This window comes from Melanerpes formicivorus, unplaced genomic scaffold (genome assembly GCF_026170545.1).
Source record: "Melanerpes formicivorus ecotype bairdi unplaced genomic scaffold, bMelFor1.0.p_v2 SCAF_94, whole genome shotgun sequence".
Classification (NCBI taxonomy): domain Eukaryota; kingdom Metazoa; phylum Chordata; class Aves; order Piciformes; family Picidae; genus Melanerpes; species Melanerpes formicivorus.
In genome coordinates, this window is record NW_027142446.1 from 535,089 (window position 1) to 555,099 (window position 20,011).

At 47.3% G+C, this 20,011-nt stretch overlaps 1 protein-coding gene across 4 annotated transcripts; it reads right to left on the reverse strand.

Annotated features, from left to right (window-relative positions):
- Nucleotides 1-374: 374 nt before the first annotated feature.
- Nucleotides 375-18,640, reverse strand: TERF1 (telomeric repeat binding factor 1). Of its 4 annotated transcripts, XM_068165868.1 has the most exons (10): nucleotides 18,481-18,640; nucleotides 14,768-14,863; nucleotides 10,137-10,267; nucleotides 9,442-9,528; nucleotides 7,991-8,140; nucleotides 5,292-5,398; nucleotides 4,225-4,290; nucleotides 3,397-3,437; nucleotides 2,299-2,363; nucleotides 375-581 (listed from the first exon to the last, which is right to left on the reverse strand). In XM_068165868.1, the coding sequence occupies exons 1-10, from the start codon at nucleotides 18,632-18,634 to the stop codon at nucleotides 423-425; spliced, it is 1,056 nt and encodes a 351-aa protein (XP_068021969.1). In that variant the 5' UTR covers nucleotides 18,635-18,640; the 3' UTR covers nucleotides 375-422. The 4 variants fall into 4 exon arrangements, with proteins under 4 accessions (XP_068021969.1, XP_068021971.1, XP_068021970.1 ...); XM_068165870.1 differs by lacking the exon at nucleotides 7,991-8,140; XM_068165869.1 differs by lacking the exon at nucleotides 4,225-4,290.
- Between the last annotated feature and the right edge of the window lie 1,371 nt (nucleotides 18,641-20,011).

Sequence of the window (20,011 nt, forward strand, 5' to 3'; positions counted from 1 at the left end):
CTCTGTCAGAGCACTAGGAGCTTCTTTCTGTATTTCTCTTCTCTCACCGAGAGCTAATGTTTCTAACTGTAGTAGCTGCTACTACAAGTAAAATGATAAAAAGCTCCATTTGATGCAAGCCTTTAAAAAGAGAACAACTGACTCTAAGCTATGTACAGAACTGACCTTTCTTACACCACTGCAGGCACATCTCAGAAATCCTCTCCTGCGGGCAGATAAAAAGGCAGGCTTTACACTGAAGTCATCCTTGCCAAGCAAGTGAGCTTCCATGAACATTTTATACCTATTACAATTCTGTTTCATGCTTTAGGACAGCAGCAGTGCTGGACACTGAGACTAATATAAGTTATTATTCTGAAAAGCTAGACAGACTAGGTGCTTATGGAGGGAAGGTTGAGACCAGCCGATCCCTGCAGCCCAGGTTAGCTTTGGTCGGTCCTGCAGAGTGTCCTCCACCGGTCCTTGAGCATGACACTGGTTCGGTTCTTGAAGTTACCATGGACCAAAATTTTAGCCCAGTTACCCACACCAAACTTTCTCACCCCAGATTTCAGTTCCAAGTCTTCACTGTTGGTCCACCTCTAGGGGAAGAATAGAGAAAAGCACTGGGTACGTGATCAGAGAAAGGCACTTCCGCAAGAGCAAATCTCCGAGCATGTTTTCACACAGCACTCTAGTCATCACTGTTTGAGAGGCAGTAGGGTCATTTTGATTTCCTCCCAGCACTGTAAATCAATGCTCAGTACAACCACAAAGTCAAGTGTTACATCAAAGTGGTCACATCACCTGGCACAAGAGTCACATTCACAAGCTCCATGAGGCAAAGGAAAAGGACATTGGACAAAGTTGTGCTTCATTCCAAACATGCTCTGCAAAATTGTACTTCATTAGCTAACTGAGCCAAAACAAACCTTGAATCACACAGAATCACAGAATACATCCAGTTGGAATAGACTTCCAAGATCATCCACTCAAACCCTCAACCCAGCAGGGAAGGGTCAACACTAAACCATGTCCCCAGGTGCCAGGTCCACACACTGCATGAACACCTGCAGGGACAGTGACTCCACCACTGTTCTGGGCAGACCACTCCAGTGTTTGAGAACCCTTTCAGTAAAGATGTATTTCCTAACATCCAGCCTGAGACCTCCCCTGGTGCAGCTTGAAACCCTCATAGTGAAAACGTTTTCCCTTATGCTTCCAGGAAACCTCCTCTGCTCCAGCTTGCACCCACTGCCCCTTGTCCTAGCATTGGTTATCACTGAGCAGAGCCTGGCTCCATCCTCCTGACACTGCCCTGCACATCTTGATCAACATGAATGAGGTCACCCTCAGGCTCCTCTGCTCCAAGCTACAGAGCCCCAGCTCCCTCAGCCTTTCCTCAGCAGGGAGATGTTCCACTGCCTTCAGCATCTTTGTGGCTGTGTGCTGGACTCTCTCAAGCAGTTCCCTGAGATCATTCTTGAACTGAGAGGCCCAGAACTGGACACAATATTCCAGATGCAGGCTCACCAGGGCAGAGCGGGGGAGGGGGGGGGAACCTCTCTTGACCTGCTAACCACAGCCCTTCTAATCCATCCCATATGAACCAGGTATTCAACTATAAAATTGTTAAATGTTTAACCTTTTCAGTGGGGAAAGAAAAAGTCTTTGAACTCTATGGGCAAATAACATCCTGAATTATTTAATCCAAACAGTGGAAACAATCTTGGTTTTCTCTTATTTTATAAATACTCAGACTAAGCCTGACTAACAGTGTGCCTCAACAAATGGAAGGCTCCTAAGCATCACCAACAATGTGAGACTGCACACACAGAGAAAATCCTTTTCCTCTTTAAAGGCAGGAATTACAAGGCAGAACTTCTTGGGCACTAGGGGGAATGGAGCAAACATAGAAATGGGTAGATTGAGATTGGCTGTGAGGAAGAAGTTGTTCCCCATGAGGGTGGTGAGAGCCTGGCACAGGTTGCCCAGGGAGGTGGTGGAAGCCTCATGCCTGGAGGTTTTTGCAGCCAGGCTGGATGTAGCTCTGGACAACCTGCTGTAGTGTGAGGGGTCCCTGCCCATGGCAGGGGGTTGGGACTGGCTGAGCCTTGAGGTCCCTTCCAACCTTGACCATTCTATGATTATAACTCAAAAGACAGTTTCAGGAGCTGTAGCATAGCCTGAGTAATGTGGAGAATCTTAAATCCAGGCATTTTGGAGACAGAGACAAATGAAGTTGGGGGGGAAAAATGCAAAGTCTGTGGAGTACAGAATGATTTTGTCTCCATTTAGAGAGAGAGAATGGGTACAAACCTGTCTTTTTCGGCCACGGGCCAAAGCATCTCCATTGTTTTCCACATTCTGCAAGCTGTTCAGACCTAGAAGACAGTTGGTAAGCATCCAAACCAATGAGGAGTCAATTAGGGCAGCAGATTTTGTGTTCTGTCATTTAGATGAGACAAAAATGTGCAGTACCTAGTCTCTGACAGCAAGAACTTTGGTGTCAGCTTATATATGAATACACTTTTTCTGTATACAGAGATGAATCTCACCTTACTCAGGCAACCAAAACACAGCCTCTTCCAACAAGGCCCCACAGTTTGATTCAATCTTTTAAAGTAAGGCAAAAAAAAAAGGACAAGAAGTCCCCAATACTGAACTGTTCTTTCATTTTGGTAACAACCTTTGTTACACATACTGCTCCCATTTCACATAAAGAATGGAGATGAAGCAGCAATCAGAGCTATACAGGAACCAGCACTTCCACACAATGCCAGTCTCTAACTGTGGCAAGCATCCAAAGACTCTTAGGAGTGTCCTTCAAGTAAAACATGGCCACCTGCAGAATCTGTAAGGTCACTTTTTTGTGTTAAGAGGCTGCTAATGGTTTTCAGACTCTCCACAGGAATATGGTAAGCTGTGTTACAAGCTTTTACAAGCAATACCAAGAAGATTCACAAACATCTTAACTTGGTGCATTGCACACAGTTTGTTTTCCCAGTCAGCCAACCTCTGCAGCTCCTTCCCCCTCAGTAGTCCTCTGGCAGCCTTGTTTTGTAAAGAATACTGTAAGCCCCAAAGCAAGGACAAACCCAAGCAAAACAGAAAATACTGAAGGAGTCTGCAAAATGAGTTGCCAGAGGACTTAAGCCATTCCACAGCTTCCTAAGTGTCACAAGCACCAGGTCTGCAGTTGTGCAGACACCACACAAACTGGGAGGTCTTCTTCCCACTGCAATCACTTTTATATTAACCCAGTCACACTGGATAGGAGTTATTTAACCACCAACCCATATTAACCCAGTCACACTGGATAGGAGTTATTTAACCACCAACCCATAGACTGTAGGGGGTAGGGAGAAATCATTTGGCATGAGTATTTGGGAAGTGCAAAAGTAAGCTCATACTCACTCCCAAGAACATGATTCACTTGGTGTTTCTGTGAATGAGGCCTGCAGGGAAGACAGAACAGAAGTTAAAATATGCAAAACATCATCAAATATCTACCTGAGAATGGTTGGGTTGGAAGGGACCTTAATCATCTAGTTGCAATCGCCCTGCCAGAGGCAGGGACACTTCCCACTAGCCCACCTCCTGGGAGGGGACATCCACAACCTCCCTGAACAGCCTGTTCCAGTGTCTCACTGCCTCCACTGGACAGAATTTCTTCCTAATCTCCAGTCTAACTCTCCCCTCTTTCAGTTAAAAGCCACTGCCCCTCATCCTGTCACTATAAGCCTTGTAAAAAGTCCTTCCCCATCTCTCTTGTAGCTCCCTTCAGGTACTGGAAGGCTGCTCTAAGGTCTCCCTGGAGCCTTCTCTTTTCCAGGCTGAACTACCCAACTCTCTCAGCCTGTCCCCACATGGGAGGTTCTCTAGCTCTCTGACCATCTTTGTGGTCTCCTCTGGACATGCTACTACAGTTTCACATCCTTCCTGTCCTGGGGGCCTCAGACCTGAACTCAGTACTCCTGGTGGGGTCTCAAGAGCAGAGCAGATTATCACTTCCCTTCTGTTGGTGCAGGATCTCCTGACACAGCCCAGCACAGAGTTGCCTTCCTTCAGGGCTGCAAGTGCACAGTGCCAGCTCATGTTGAGTTTTTCCAACTGGCACTCTCAAGTCCTTCTCCTCAAGACAAGTCTCAAGCTATTCCTCACCCAGTCTGTCTTTGTGCTTGGACCCAGAACAGCCAAGAGCAAGCTACAACCAAGAGTAACAAGAGAAGAATATGTTTCTACCTCACTGTGAGGTTTTTCTTGCCTCCAGGTGACTGATTTGTAATATTCTCCTTCTCTTTCATTGACCTTAAGAATAAAAGAGAAACTTGCTCTAATTGATTCAACAATATTTAAGTGAAAGAAAATCCCTGTTTTTCTGCAGAACCAGTGGCACACAAACACCTCAATCACCTCAGCTGCCTCAATCCAGTAAGCCTCTTGCTTCCCTGTACCAGGAGAAGAAATACACAAGATATGACACATTTAGATCTGCAAAGTACCTCATGCCTCAGTCTTCTTTTTTTCATACCTGCTTCAGCACCTAGGAATTGCTTCCATAGGGTTTTTAATCAAGTCTTTCATACCTCTCAGATGTAATTGTTTCAAGAGTTGTCCTTCTAAACAATAATTTACAACTTGTCTCTCTACATACTGTCTGCATCAATTCCCTTAACTAAACAATGCCAGGTATGCCAAGTCCAAAACTGCACAGATCCAAGCTCTGCCCCAGCTGAAGACTACAATTTATTCCCCATGACAAACAAGGTGATGAAGCTTTTCAAAACAAAGACAAAGGAGGGGGGAAGGACCTGGGCTTCGAGGTCTCCCAGCATTGCTCAGAAAAGCTTGCAATGGCTCTGAGGAGCCATGAAGCAACACAACTCTTTGCCATCACACTGGTCTCACTGAGTAAGAGAATCTTGGTTTAGCTGCAAGGAAAAAGTGACAGACTGATTCCCTTTCCTTCAGCTCTTTCTTCAGACTGCCTGTAGCCTGAAATTCAGAGGGCTGGAATAAAAAGGAGCTCAATCAAGCATCCAGGGGGAAAAAAAGAAAATAATTTCTCTGTTTTTATTAAGACTGGCAGCTGTTTAAACTGAAACCTGTGCATCCTCAACATGTACTTAAACTTAATGCCAAGCTACTTGATGTAAATGCCAAAAATAACTACAGAAACCCCCAAACTTATAAATAATGTGCTTGGAGTTAATTGTCCATTGAGCAGCAGGATGGAATTTAGCTTCTACCTGCTCTTAGTTCTCCCAAGTTCCCAACATGTCCCTCAGCTGTGAAACTTCCATACAAACCTTTGCTTTGTTTCCAGACTACTGCTGGGGCTTTTCTTGACATTCACAGGTGGGTTTTGTAATTCTATTGCACCCAATCCTTTAGACTCTACCTCTTGGGTGGCTGCCTGTGAAAAAAAATGGAATTGATACATCAGAATTCAAGGCAGCCTGTACCTAGGGAGTACACTGTTGATCAGTAAGATTAATGTCTTCCATTAGGACTAACAGTGCTTATTTCACAGATCCTTCAGAAGTATTCCCATTAAAACAAGTGGTTTCAAACAATTGTGGTGTGTTAAGCTGAAATCCATCAAGACCTTTACCAGCTAATAACTCAAGAGTTTGAGTCACAGCTGCAAGAGAGATTTTTATGTCTATACTTAGAATAGAATCAAACAGGTTGGAAAAGACCTTCAAGATCATCCAGTCCAACCTATCACCCACCACTATCTGATCAACTAAACCATGGCACCAAGTGCCTCATCAAGTCACATTCCCATAGCCAATCTCTTTCTGTGAGGAACTTCTTCCTAACATCCAGCCTAAACCTCCCCTGGCACAGCTTGAGACTGTGTCCTCTTGTTCTGGTGCTGGCTGCCTGGGAGAAGAGACCAACTCCCACCTAGCTACAACCTCCCTTCAGGTAGTTGTAGGTGGCAATAAGGTCTCCTCTGAGCCTCTTCTCCAGGCTAAGCAACCCCAGCTCCCTTAACCTTCTCACAGGGCTGTGCTCCAAACCCCTCCCCAGCTTTGTTGGCCTTCTCTGGACACCTTCCAGCAACTCAACATCTTTCCTAAACTGAAGAGCCCAGAACTGGACACAGGACTCAAGGTGTGGCCTAACCAGTGCTGAGTACAGGGCAGAATGACCTCCCTGCTCCTGCTGGCCAGGCCAGGATGCCATTGGCCTTCTTGGCCACCTGGGCACACTGCTGGCTCATGTTCAGATGCCAGTGCTTATTGTAGGTCCATGACTCAATGATCTTTGAGGTCTTTTCCAAGCTTATTGATTCTGAGACTCCATAAGTGAACATATAAGCATATGAAATACATGGCAAAGATTACTTAGGATGGCAAATATATAAAAAACAGGCTTTGGAATACTTTAATCAATGAAAATTGTCAGGTCTCGAGTTCATGTAATGCTGTAGTGCATGGCAGGATCAAGCATACCTAGGACACTTTCAGGAGACACTTCTAATCAGACTTCAGGCTTTCAATACAACCTGTCTTGTATTAGTAAGTGAACTGCCTGACATCCTGCCACAAATTAAGATTGTTGGTTCTCCATTCCCCAAAGGAGGAAGGATCTCTATAGAATGTCCAGAGAATTGTAAGACTTGTACTTTCCCCTAAGTCCAGATGAGGTCATTCTTGCCACTTCATTATCAGCTGCTCTAGAAGGTTAAAGTAAACTTAGTGCTCCAGTGAGAAAAAAAAATCTGGCTGTGCAGCTGTTGTGATTGGACAAGAGGTGATGGGCTTAAACCAAAAGAAGGTAGACTTACACTAGATAGAAGTAAGAATGTTTACAATGAGGGTGGTGAAACACTAGCCTAGGTTGCCCAGGTAAGTGGTATATGCCCTCTTTTCCAGGCCAGGTTGTTTAGGGCTCTGAGCAACCTGATCTAGCTGCAGATGTCCCTTGCTGACTCTGCATGGCAGTTGGACCAGATGGCCTCTACTATTCCACCTCTACACATGGTACCCTTAGAAAGATAAGAGATACTAACAGTTAAAGCTAGAGTGGAGCTGTGAAAGCTACATGCATTGCACAACAGAAGTGGGAACTTTCCACAAAGCCATCTCCTTCACATCCCAGAGTAACTCAGCCCAAAGTAAAGCCTTCAGAAGTCAGATCTGCAACGCTGGTGCAGATGAGCAAGCAGTGAGTGCAGCAAATAGTGTGTAGTTATGCTACTATGGAGTTCCAGGCCTTTTCCAACACCTCCAAACCTCCATCTCCTCTTGGACTCAAAGAAATAGCTTTGAAAATCAAAACTTGAAAGCTGCCAGCAAGTGAAACACGTTTAGTAAGTTCAGTGGTTTCTTTTTGCAGAGTATGACAACCTCAGAGGAACTCAAGGTTGATTTGTCTATCTAAAATTTGCTTCTTATTACCTTTGGATGTTTGTGCTTCTGTAATTGAGTAATTCAATATGCTTTTCTAGGAAGCAAGCATAAGAGACATTCTTTGCAATCCTCCTGAAGATGAGCTGCAGGAGGAATGTTGTGCTTGCCAATTTTAAATCACTTCTGAGCAAGCTGCTTTGCAAGGTACAGTTTTATTTACAGGAAAGCAAGAATCTCTCTTTGGACATTCCAAGAGTTTTAGCCAGATTAACAGGTCTTCATGTTTCAGTCCCAGAAGTCATGTAGATTAAGACCTAGATATAGTTACATTGGGTAGCTAGTTTATCATTTAGTGAGCCTCAGATCAGAACTGCTTCTCTTAAGCATACACTAACAACAGACCTCATTGTGATTATGCAGTGTTCCTCTTTTTCAAATCAAACATTCACAGAGGATACTTTAGGGGAGTCTTACTGCTTCTAAACATGTATTTTTTATCTCACAAGACAATCCAAAAGGAGATAAAACTTCCTTTTCATCTAACACAGTAACTGACTATTGTCTGAACCTCCCTGAAAGTAGAAACTTATTTATCATAGCAGGTACCTACTGCACAATACATTCTGGAAATGGTTTTGACATACCTGTAGTAAGAAGTTATTCTCATTTTCTTTCATGAAAAGTTCAATGTAAGACTTGATTTTGCTTATCAAATGATTATAACTGAAGTTCTGGAGAAAGGGGACATATGGATCCTTGCTTTTAAGTATGGTTGCCAGCTTCACCCTTAGAGGCTATGAAAAAACACAGCTTTGTACAACACAAGAATACATCCTGCAGTAAAGCTGGCATCTGTACAGAACAGGACACACACAGGTAAACATCAGGACTGAAGCAACTTCAGGATACAGTTTGAAAGGATTCTAAAGTTAACTAGGCATAGTACCAGTTTACTTTATGTGCTTAGTAAATGGCTGAGCATAGCTTTCCAGGGACCATTTTAATTCCCTTTAGGAACAACAGTGAATGCAGGGTTATAAACAGGGCAAAACCCCCAGAGGAGGCCACTCATTACTGGTTTATCTTTTCTCCTTTGCTGCCTCAAAAAGACTACCACTGAAAGGTGTTTACAGCCTTCAGGAAGAGGACTGATAGTGTAGTAGCATTCAGGACACATTGACACTGACAGTTTAACTACATTTTGTCTACCAACCACTCTGCACCTTAGAGAGCCCACCAGAGCCAAGACTGAACTTCTGTGTCCAGGCTGCATTCTAATTTATGAATTTAAATACCATCACAACAGCCTCCACTTGCCTGACCTCTGAATTCTACCAGCAGTGTATCTGAAGAGTAGGTATACACATGCTATTATTTACATAGAGCATGTCCTAATATACCAGAGGAAGAGAGAAGCAGCATCTTTGCCCTTTTCTCCTTTTGCCTGCAGCCCTTCTGCACTTCTCTCCCTTGCCCAGCAAATTCAGGTTTCTGCACTGGCTGTCAGGGAGCTGTGCACTCAACCTTGGATCTTTCTGAATGATGAGGTAAACATCAGACCAGCTGGTGGCCTGACCTACATGTGCTTTCTTTTCTGGGGAGGGCTATAACATCCACTCTATACTACAGATGCTAGTGAGTTTTCCTTCCCTGTGATGCTTGCTTCAGTATGTAAGGACACTAACAGAGACACCAGACTACGCTGCAATGTCTGAGAAAAGGTCAGCAGACTAATTATGAGAGGTCCTGTGTCTCTAACAGCAGACTTACACTGCCTTTAGTTTGATAAAACAGTAATACCAGACTCCCACAGTCTGTAGTGACACTTCTATCCTCACTGCAGGTGGGAAACAGGATGCAGTTTGGACTGATGCTGCCCACAGTGAAGAAAAACTGCTGCTAGAAGCCTTTTACTCACCAAATCACCCATTATTTCCATCAATCCCCTAGCCACAAGTTTCCTTTTTCATTTACCAGTGCCTGAGATGTGTAGGTGTCTGCACAGGCAGTATGCAGGCAGAATTTCCTAGCTTTGGAAACTCGTTCCCATCTTCTCTGAAAATAAGAGCTTAATGCAAGCTAAGCAAGTTACTACCTTATCTGATTCCGAGTCTGTAAACAGCCTTTCAAGAATGTCAGCAGCCTCCTTGAAATATCCTTTTTCCATATGGACTGCTACAGCCTACGACAAATGTAAGCAGATATGCTGAAACACACTTCACCTGAGACTCAGGGAAAAATCACCCATAGAATCCATGCTTTTACAGCTCTGCAAGACTTCAAAATCCAGGATTATGTATTTCAGAGTCACAAACAATTATCTCACTGGAACAGTTAGTTCTGAACATTAAACCTCATGTACAAATGCCCCAAACCTCCCCATGTGATGTGAAATACCCCATGCTGTCCTACCAAGTATTGCTTCCATCTCTCCCTGAAAAACCTTCCCAGTCCTAGTACCTGCCATGTTTTCTGTCTGAAATCAGAGATGTTCTGGTACAAAGAATTACTTTTAAGCAGAAAGTGCAAAAAGCAAGCTATTCATAGCATTTCAAAGCCCAAGGTACTACTGCCTTGAAGCTGATCTCGGGCTGGCAGCTCTCCTTTTCAGACTGGGATAAACAGCAACAGGTCCCCTGTACAGATCTTTTTACCCTGTACTTGCAAATACAACAAACTTAGCAAACTCACTTCAGCCTGCTGACAGCCCAAGCTTTCTGTGGAAGGAGCCCTGCTCTAGCAGAATAAATGGGCAGCACCCCCGAGCACTCTGAACAGAGTCATACAGACCTGAATTTGAAGCAGGCGGCGAATATCTTCATGAAGCTTATCCAGTTTCATTTCTTCCCTTTCAAGTAAAGTCCAGAAAGACAGAGCAGATTCCAAAGGTGAAATCCTTTCCTCGTTTTTAAAATGCCATTCTGATGGGGGTTGAAAACAGAGAACAGCCTCAGTATTTAAAAACCATGAGCTAAAGCTAACTCCATTATGCTAGAGCCCATAAAGTAACAGGCACTGTATAGGATTTCAGTTTTTTCCCCTCAAATAATTTTTAGTCTCTCTCCAAGCATATCTGAGACCTACAGTAACTCTCTTTTCAGAGAGACAAATTCTTCCTACCCTTGCTAATAACATGACTGTTGCATGAGATGATGTCTGCTAATTGTTGTTCACTTCAAATGCCACTTGCAGTAGTGCCAAGTTTACCTCTGGGTATCAGGGCTGCCACTAATAACACTAAGCTTGGCATCAAAACACTTCATACTGATACTGTTAATTCTGTCATATATCCACTACCCTAAGCTGTTTGTTTGCCTCAAGTCTGTATTTCCATGTCTTGACTTTTTGTTGTATTTGAAGGGGTTAAACCAAGAGGGAAATTCAAGCAGGGTAACATGGGAGTGTCACTGAAACAGCAGAAGCAGCCCTCTGTCCCTGCACCACTTTTGCCATCACTAAGGTTCATGCAACCTGCCAGCAAACATTGTCAGGGGTTAGCTCTGGCAGAAGTGGAGCCCAGCCAGATGACTATCCCCTGCACACCTCAGAAGGAGCCTGCCAGTCCCGTGAGGGCACACCCGCACGCCGGCGTGCCAACAGCAGATGCAGCAGGAGCTGGCAAGAGCACAGACTGCTTGTTTCTCAGCTCACTGCCAGCTGAGCTCAAGATGTTCACTCAGCTACAGCCTCACTTGTTAGTGGAATCTCTCAGTATCTTCTTATTCCTTACATTGCTCAAGTTGTTTTCCAGACAAAAGGTAAACACTGCTGCCCAGGAGATAGCTGCTGCAGTGAGAGACAAATACATCAAAAAGGAAACACTTGGTATTTCTCTCCTTGCTTCAATCAAGTAGTGTGACATCATCAGGGGGCAAGGGAACACCAACAGATGTCATTTATCTGGACTCTTGAAGAGCCTTCGACACAGGCCCATACAACATCCTTCTCTCTAAACTGGAGAGACATGGGTTTCAGTGGATAAGGAACTGGTTTGATGATCACATAGAAAGAGTAGTGGCCAACAGCTCAGTGTGCAGATGGAGACAGGTGATGGCCCTTGGGGTTTGTTCAACAGTCTTTCAGTGACACAGACAGCCAGACCCTTGGCAGGTCGGTAGATGGTACCAAGCTGAGCGGTGCGGCTGGTAAGACTGAAGGACAAGATGCCACCCAGAGAGATGTGGACAGGCTGGAGAGGTGGGCTGAGAAGACTCTCATGAGGTCCAACAAAGCAAAGTGCAAGGTCCTGAACCTAGGTCAGGGAAATCCTAGGTATAAGTCCAGTCTGGGAGATGAGGAGATCAAGAACAGCCCAGCAGAAAAGGACTTGGGGGTGCTGGTGGATGAGAAGCTGGACAGGAGCCAGCAATGGGCACTTGCAGCCCAGAGGCCAATGGCATCCAGGCCTGCATCAAAAGCAGCATGGCCAGCAGGTTGAGAGAGGTGACTCTGCCACTTTGCTCTGGTGAGACCTCACCTGGAGTCCTGTCCTGTGTCCAGATATGGGGCCTCCAACACAAGAAGGACATTGACCTGCTGGAGAGGGTGTAGGAGGGAGAGGACCACAAAGATGATCAGGGGGCTGGAGCATCTCTCCTATGAAGACAGGCTGTGAGAGTTGGGGTTGTTCAGCCTGGAGAAGAGAAGGCTCAAGCAGAGAGAAGCATTTCAATATCTGAAGGGGGCCTACAGGAAGGCTGGAGAAGGACTGTTCAGAAGGGCACAGTGGGACAATGGTTTGAAACTGGAGCAGATTAATGTAGGACATCAGGAGGAAGTTCTTTACAGAGAGGTAAAATACAGGAACAGGTTGCCCAGAGACATGGTTGAGAGCCCATCCCTGGGGACATTCAAGATCAGACTTGATGTGGCCCTGTGCAGCCTGATCTAGTGGGAGGTGTTCCTGCTGACTGCAGGGGAGGTGAACAAGATGACCTTTGAGGGTCCCTTCTAACCTGATGCAATCTGTGAATTAATATTGAGGGGGGGGTTGGATTTTTTGGTTGTTTGGGGGTTTTTTGTTTGTTTTGTTTATTTTTACACCATCCCCCACAGCAAACTCCTGGCCAAGCTGTCAGCCCCTGGCTTGGACAGCAGCTCTCTGAGCTGGGGTAGGAACTGGCTGGAGGCTGAGCCCAGAGAGTGGTGGTGAATGGTGCCACAGCCAGCTGGCAGCCAGGCACCAGTGGTGTGCCCCAGGGATCAGTGCTGGGCCCCAGCCTGTTCAATATCTTTATTGATGATCTGGAGGAGGGCATTGAGTCCATCAGCAGTGAGTTTGCAGATGACAGCAAGCTGGGGGCAGGAGTTGATCTGTTAGAGGGTAGGAGAGCTCTGCAGAGGGACCTTGCCAGGCTGCACAGATGGGCAGAGTCCAACAGGATGGCATTCAACAAGTCCAAGTGCCAGGTGCTGCACTTTGGCCACAACCCCAGGCAGAGCTACAGACTGGGGTCAGAGTGGCTGAGAGCAGCCAGGTAGAGAGGGACCTGGGGGTGCTGGTTGACAGTAGGCTGAACATGAGCCAGCAGTGTGCCCAGGCAGCCAAGAGGGCCAATGGCATCCTGGCCTGCATCAGGAACAGTGTGGCCAGCAGGAGCAGGGAGGTCATTCTGCCCTGTGCTCAGCACTGGTTAGGCCACAGCTTGATCCTGTGTCCAGTTCTGGGCTCCACAGTTTAGGAAAGATGTTGAACTGCTAAAAAGTGTCCAGAGAAGGGCACCAAAGCTGGGGAGGGGTCTGGAGCACAGCCCTGTGAGGAGAGGCTGAGGGAGCTGGGGTTGCTTAGCCTGTAGAAGAGGAGGCTCAGGGTAGACCTCCTTGCTCTCTACAACTATCTGAAGAGAGATTGTAGCCAGGTAGGAGTTGGTCTCTTCTCCCAGGCAGCCAGCACCAGAACAAGAGGACACAGTCTCAAGCTGTGCCAGGGGAGGTTTAGGCTGGAGGTGAAGAGAAAGTTCTTCCCACACAGAGAGATTGGCCATGGGAATGTGCTGCCCGAGGAGGGTGTGGGGTCGACATCCCTGGAGGTGTTTAGGAAGAGCCTGGATGAGGCCCTTTGGTGCTGTGGTTTAGATTAGATAGGGTTGGGTGATAGGTTGGACTTGATCTTAGAGCTGTCTTCCAACCTGGTTTGATTCTGTGATTTTATTTTTTTCCACACTACTGTGACACCAAAGTGTTTAACTCGGGGCTGGCATCTGAAACAGCCTACTCTGTCTGAAGGCTGAAATGCTTTCACAACTGCAATGGAACCAGGAAAGCACCACACCACAGATCAGTTTTCTACGTAACATGGAAATGAGATTTCCAATCTATCAGCTTCCATTCTGCAGCTAAACACATGGCACCTCCTCACTGCACAGCTCACTCTATACAGTGATAGATAAAACCACACATTGTACGACTTCAGTAAGTTATCAATCACTATTAGAAGAGTTTCATGCTTTGTACATGATGAACTTGTTTTAAATATTAGAACTTGAGTCTCAAGCTGAACCAACTCCAGAGAAGTGTCATTACCTGACAACCTAACACACTGCATTTAAACAAGCACCACACTAAACCCAAGCCTTTGTAGCACTGCTTGGCTAGAATTGGCTTCTTCCATGTTCATGCTGCCAGGACTGCTTCTGAACTCCTTAAATCCCAAGGAGTTTTATCAAACAGTGAAAACTTGCAGCAAAAGCAGTGAAGACTTCCAGAAAGCCAGCATGGAAGCAAAGTCAACCTGGCTGAACTCCCACATCCTGAATACACCCAGACAGGAACCATGCCAGTGAATGAGTCCCACAGACCTGTTGCCAGCTTCAAGTCTCACAGTCTTGTAAGAAACAGAGTTGTTAGCCATTGGAATGTGCTGCCCAGGGAGGTGGTGGAGTCACTGTCCCTGGAGGTGTTCAGAAAGGGATTGGATGTGGCACTTGGTGCCATGGTTTAGTAGTCAGGAGGTGCTGGGTGACAGGTTGGACTTGATGACCTCTCAGGTCTTTTCCACCCTTGTTGATTCTATGACTCTAAGGGCAGGCATCCTATTTATCCATTCTTCTGCCTTCTGTCTGCCCTCCTCTTACCTCCAGAGCTACATGTGCAGAGAAAATCACACATTCTGTGCTTCCACCTTGCAAATGCTGCTTACTAAAATCCAGCCAATCTTTTCCAACATAACTGTTCTGTTGCTGCTGCTCTGACACAAAAAGTGTCTATAATTTAAGCAGCAGTGTGTCAAACTCAAAGCAGCTGAGTCAGAGAATAAGAGGTCCTGCATACAGCTCAGTCACATGTGGAAGAGAGAGCAAAAAGGGATTTTAGATATATGCCCAGCAGAAGTGATGCAAAAAGCTCTGCACCCAAAACACCTCTGTGGGAGTTCACCCAAATCTATTTAAAACAACTCAGAAAAGAAGAAAGTGAGTACTTACCAAGCTCCTTTCCTTCTGCAACACTCATCAAAAGCTGACAGACATACACCTTTTTTCTCTGCTGTGTAGATATTCTGGAGAGGCCAGTCAGAAGAGCTGGAAAAAAGGAAAAAGCTCCAAGTCAGTTTTGCTCCAGCACTGCCACAGTGTGGTGAGGAACACACCACACACTGAGGGAATCTCATCTCACTGAGACCTCCAAGCTTCTCATTGGTTTTGAAGTGATTAAACTGATTTAGTTCAGATTCTTCCATGCTAAAAGAACTGACATTGCATTTAGGAGCTTGTCCAGCAAAGCCTATCCCTTTTGCTGTTCACAGCAGGAATGTGGTGGGAAGATGCATCACAGCTGAGTCCATTTAGAAGACCCCAGCATCTTACATAAACAAATGAAGCTTGGTTTTGCTTGCTAGCCCCCTACAAAGACAACTGTCTGCTCCTGAGGACACTTCTATGGAACACCCACAAAACATGACCCACATGCAGACTGGAAGCACTTATACATTGCTAGAGCAACTGACAGACTGAGGGCAGCAAAAGCTCCAACGAGAGGTTAGTCAGAAGCACAAATGTAGGAGAGAAATCAAGAAACTGTTTTGGATGGAGAAGCCCTCTAAGATGACCCAGTCCAATCATCCAGCCCACACCACCATGGCCATTAAACCCTGTCCCCAAGTGCCATGGCCACACCTTTCTTCAGGGATGGCAACTCCACCACCTCCCTGGGCAGCCTGTTCCAATCCCTGACCACTCTTGCAGTAAAGACATTTCCTGTAATACTCAACCCACACCTTCCCTGGCACAGTTTCACACCATCTCCTCTTGTTTTTTCATCTGATAGATATAAGGGAGAAGAGACTGGCCTCCACCTCACTCCAACCTCCTTTCAGGGTGCTGTAGAGAGCAATGAGGTCTCCCCTCAAACTCCTCTTCTCCAAGCTTATTTCCCCCACATATTGTCACTGGGGCTTGGAAGGACATATTTACAGCTGTTTCCATGAGGACAGGTGATACAGAAGCTTTTCATTCCTAGAGCCAAAATAGGAAATAAGATGAACACTGCTTAGAACATCAGCCACGTGCCACTTGCTGTAATCACACTCATGCATCTCCCATAGCAGAGAACAGAGTTCAAGTTCAGAAGGGGTTTGGATGAGTTCAGTGACAGAGATAAGCACCATCATCATGCCCTGAAGATGGAGCCAGAGCTTGGAAATGTTGGAAGCAGGCAGAATACTGTATCTTGGCAATCCAAGCTGGTAGTGATGAGCTTGGTAAGAAGGGCAGCAGGACAATCAAAAAAGGAAGTCAAGGCTCTTGGTCCCTTGCTGGGGCAGGAGCTCGAGTGGTGTTCTGCCAGTTCCCTCAGTGGCAGGGGTGAGAGGACCAGGGGAACCCATGCCATCAACAAATGGCTCAGGGGATGGTGCCAGCAGCAGAATTTTGGCTTCTTTGATCAAGGGGCAACTCCCACTGCACCTGACCTGCTGGACCAAGATGGGCTGAATCTATCTAGAAAGGGCACAAGGACCCTGGCACAAGAGATGGCAGGGCTCATTGGGAGGGCTTTAAACTAGGTTTGAAGGGGGAAAGTGGTGAAACCAGAGTCTCCAGAGAGGAGACAAAGGGAGGTAAGCTAGAGTCAGTGGTGAAACCAGCAGCCCAGATGGAGTGCAGGTACACCAATGCATGCAGTATGGGTGACAAACAAGAGGAACTGGAAGCCTTGGTACACCAGGGAAACTATGGAGTAGTTGCCACTACAGAAGTGTGGTGGCATGACTCACATGGCTGGAGCACTGCACTGGGGGGTTACAGGCTCTCCAGGTGAGATGGGCAAGGGAGAAGAGAAGGAGGGGTGACCCTGCATATTAGGGAATCTCTTGATGCCACAGAACTTGAAGGATGAAAGGATTGAGTGCCTGTGGGTTAAAATAAGAGGGAAGGCCAAGAAAACTGACATCCTGGTTGGAGTCTGTTACAGACCACCCAACCAGGATGAAGAGGTGGATGAAGTATTCCACAAGCAGCTGGAGGTGGTCTCAAGATTGCCAGCCCTTGTTCTTGTGGTGACTTTAACCTGCCAGACATCTGCTGGGAGCTTAGCACAGCAGAAAGGAGGCAGTCCAGAAGGTTCCTAGGGTGTATGGAGGACAGCTTCTTGTCACAGCTGTTAAGTGAGCCTCCCAGGGGCAGGCCCTGCTTGACCTGCTGCTCTCAAACAGAGAAGAGCTGGTGGGAGAGGTGATGGTAGGAAGCTGTCTAGGCTGCAGCCACCATGAGACAGTGGAGTTTTCAATATGCAGGGAAATAAGGAGGAGCAACAACAGAACCATGACCTTGGACTTCCAGAGGGCAGACTGCAGCTCATTTAAGCAACTAACCTGGAGAGTACCCTGGGAAGCAGCCCTTGAGAACAAAAGGGTCCAGGATGGTTTGACCTACTTCAAGCAGGAGCTCTTGAAGGCACAGGAACAGGCTGTGCCCATGTGCCACAAGATGATCCAAGAGGAAGGCTCTGGGCCTGGGGGAAAAGCAGCTCTTGAAGGGATTAAGGGGAAAAAAGAGGGAATATCTCCTTTGGAAAGGGGGGAGGCAACTCCAGATATGTTTAAGGATGTTGTTAGATCATGTAGAAGAAAAATTAGAGAGGCAAAAGCCCAGTTGGAACTCAAGCTGAACACTGCTGTGAAGGACAATAAGAAGCATTTTTGTGAGTATGTAAATGGTAAAGAGGGGCAAGGAGAACCTCAGAGAGGAATATTGTAACTGAAGATGAGGAAAGGGCTGAGGTACTAAATACCTTCTTTGCCTCCATTTTCAAGAGTAAGGCAGAAGACTGCAGGATAACTGACCTCCTGAGCTAGGAGGGTCAGGGAACACACTGAGAACCACCATTAATCATTGTGTGCAGTTAGTCCCTACACAGAGCTAACCTACAGCAGTTGCTCTATCATCCCATGACCTGTCCCCAGCAGAGAACGGGGACTCAGAAAAGGAGAGGACATCCATGGGTTTATTCATAGTTTCATTCAGGGTTGCCACGACAATGCAATGAAATAGCCAAATACCAATGCAACATAGAGCACACAGTCCAGCAATCCTCTGAAGCCCTCAAAGCGCTGGAAATCTCATCAAAACTAACTGGAGAGCAGTCCTTGTGAGGAGCAGCTGAAGGAACAGGGGTTGCTTAGTCTGGAGAACACGAGGCTGAGGGGAGGCTTTGTTCTCCACAACTACTGGAAGGCAGTTTGGAGTGAGGTGGGTGTTGGTCTCTTCTCCCTAGTAACAAGCGACAGGACAAGAGGAAATGGACCGCAGTTGATCAGGGGAGGTTTAGGTTGTTTATGAAAAGAAACTTCTTCACTGAACGGGTTCTCAAGCACTGGAAAAGGCTCCCTGGGAGGTGGTTGAATGCCCAACCCTGGGGGTGTTTCAGAGAGGCAGAGATGTGGTGCTGAGGGCCATGGGTTAGCACCAGCCTTGGCGGAGTTAGAGAAGGGCTGGACTTCACCTCAAAGTCTTTTCCGACCAAAACTGTTCCACGACTCTGCGATTCGGTTTCCCGTACCCACAAGACGCTCTTTCACGGAACGAGCGTGCTACAGAGCTCCTCGCAAGCCTGCGGGGGGCAGCGCCCGCCCTGCGCCCGCAGCGGCGTGAGGACCACAAGGACCCCCACAACCCCGACAACCGCCGCCCGCGCCTCTCACCCTGCGCCACGTCCCTCCACCGCTGGAACTCCGCTGGGCGCTCTTCCCCGAAGTGCCGGCACAGGCAGTAGCAGGCGAACTCCAGCATCCAGTCCGCGGCCAAGGCTTCCACTGAGCCCAGGGGGATGGCGCCCCCGCCGCCTCCCACCGCCATCTTCAAACCGCGCACCAAACGCTGCGCCTCGCCCTCCGCCGCGCCGCAGCCAATCGGCGACGCCGCTTTGACAAGTCCCTTGCGTCACCTCCAGGGGGGCGGGGCGAGGCGCGGCCTGAGCCGGGCGCGGCCGTGACGTGACGGGCGCGCGGCCCCGCTTGCGGAGCGCGGGCTCAGCGCTGCCCGGGCGGTGTGTGGGATCCCCCCTGCGGGGCGGGGCGGGGCGGGGCGGGGCTAGGGAGGAGTGAGCGGCTCGCAGCAGTGCTTTGGGAGGCGTGCGCCCTCGCTGGTGATTTGAGAGCTTTCCCCTCCTGCCGCATCCTGAGAAAGTTTGGTGTGGCAGTGTGAGTGGTAGTGACTGTGGGGGACAGAGCCTGAGGAGTTGAAGGAGTGTCCTGCTTGGAACGGGTGGCCGTGAGAGCCTCCGCGCATCCCTAGGAGACTGAAGGAAGCTGCTGAGTGGAAGCCTGGGCTTCGCAATGAACCGCGGAACGGACTGTGAAGGGGCACTGAACTAGCCGGAGTGTGGAGTGCGTCTGTCTGACGAGGCAGCCCTGTGCACGTTGTAAAGTGCTCAGCCTCAGGAGAAAGAAGGCAGCCTGTGAGGAGGCGAGTTTGAGGCAAATGCTGGAGGGCAGAAGGGTTCTCATGAAATAGCCTTTTGGTAGGTCTGGTGAAAGGAACGGGAGCTTAGCTTTCCCCCTAGGAGGAGCAGTATGACAGCGGAGAGCAGTGAAGGTGTGGGGTAGGTCCTTGCTGCCTTTGGCTCCCGCGGTTACATACATGCACCTTCAGCAGCCTGGCTGTAGCATAAACAAATTGTGGTCAAACAGAGAAAAAAAATCCACAACTCAAGATAAAGAAGGTCATCTGTTTAGACCTCTTTATTTATAGGCTGTAAGATTTAGATTGCACTTTGAAAGAGACTTTGTGTCGGCAGTAGTTTTAAGCTATGTTGTAGTAATGTTAAAGGTGTGTTTACAGCTGTATCTGCCATCACAGCTTCAAGGGCATGGATTCTTTAGACTAGGCAAATTTGCTGTTACTTACTGTACTTCAGATAATGTTTCAGGATAACATCAAGCCTGAAACTGTGGCAAGCATTACCAGGCTGCTGACAGTCTCAGGAATCAAAATTCCCAACGTGTTAAGTGTTAGTGTGAGTGATGGCATGAAACAGACCAAACAGTGAGGTCTGTAAGCATTAATCTTTAGTTGAGCATGCATTTTGAGGGGGTTGCAGCAGAAGCTGTGATAAGAAGGTATATCAAAGCTCAAAACTCTGGGCTTTCTGGTTCAAGAAGAACAGGGACTTACCGGGGTACAGCAAAGGGCTACAAAGATGTTAAGGGGGCTGGAACACTTCTGAAGGAGGGC

Excerpts from the sequence above, each read along its gene's own strand:
- TERF1 (XM_068165868.1), bottom strand. The coding sequence starts at position 18,634 with ATGGCGGTGGGAGGCGGCGGGGGCGCCATCCCCCTGGGCTCAGTGGAA. Across the intron at positions 9,529-10,136 it reads GCCGCCTGCTTCAAATTCAG|GCTGTAGCAGTCCATATGGA; the intron begins GTCTGTATGACT and ends CATTTGTCGTAG. Across the intron at positions 2,364-3,396 it reads AGTGAATCATGTTCTTGGGA|GTCTGAACAGCTTGCAGAAT; the intron begins GTGAGTATGAGC and ends ACTGTCTTCTAG.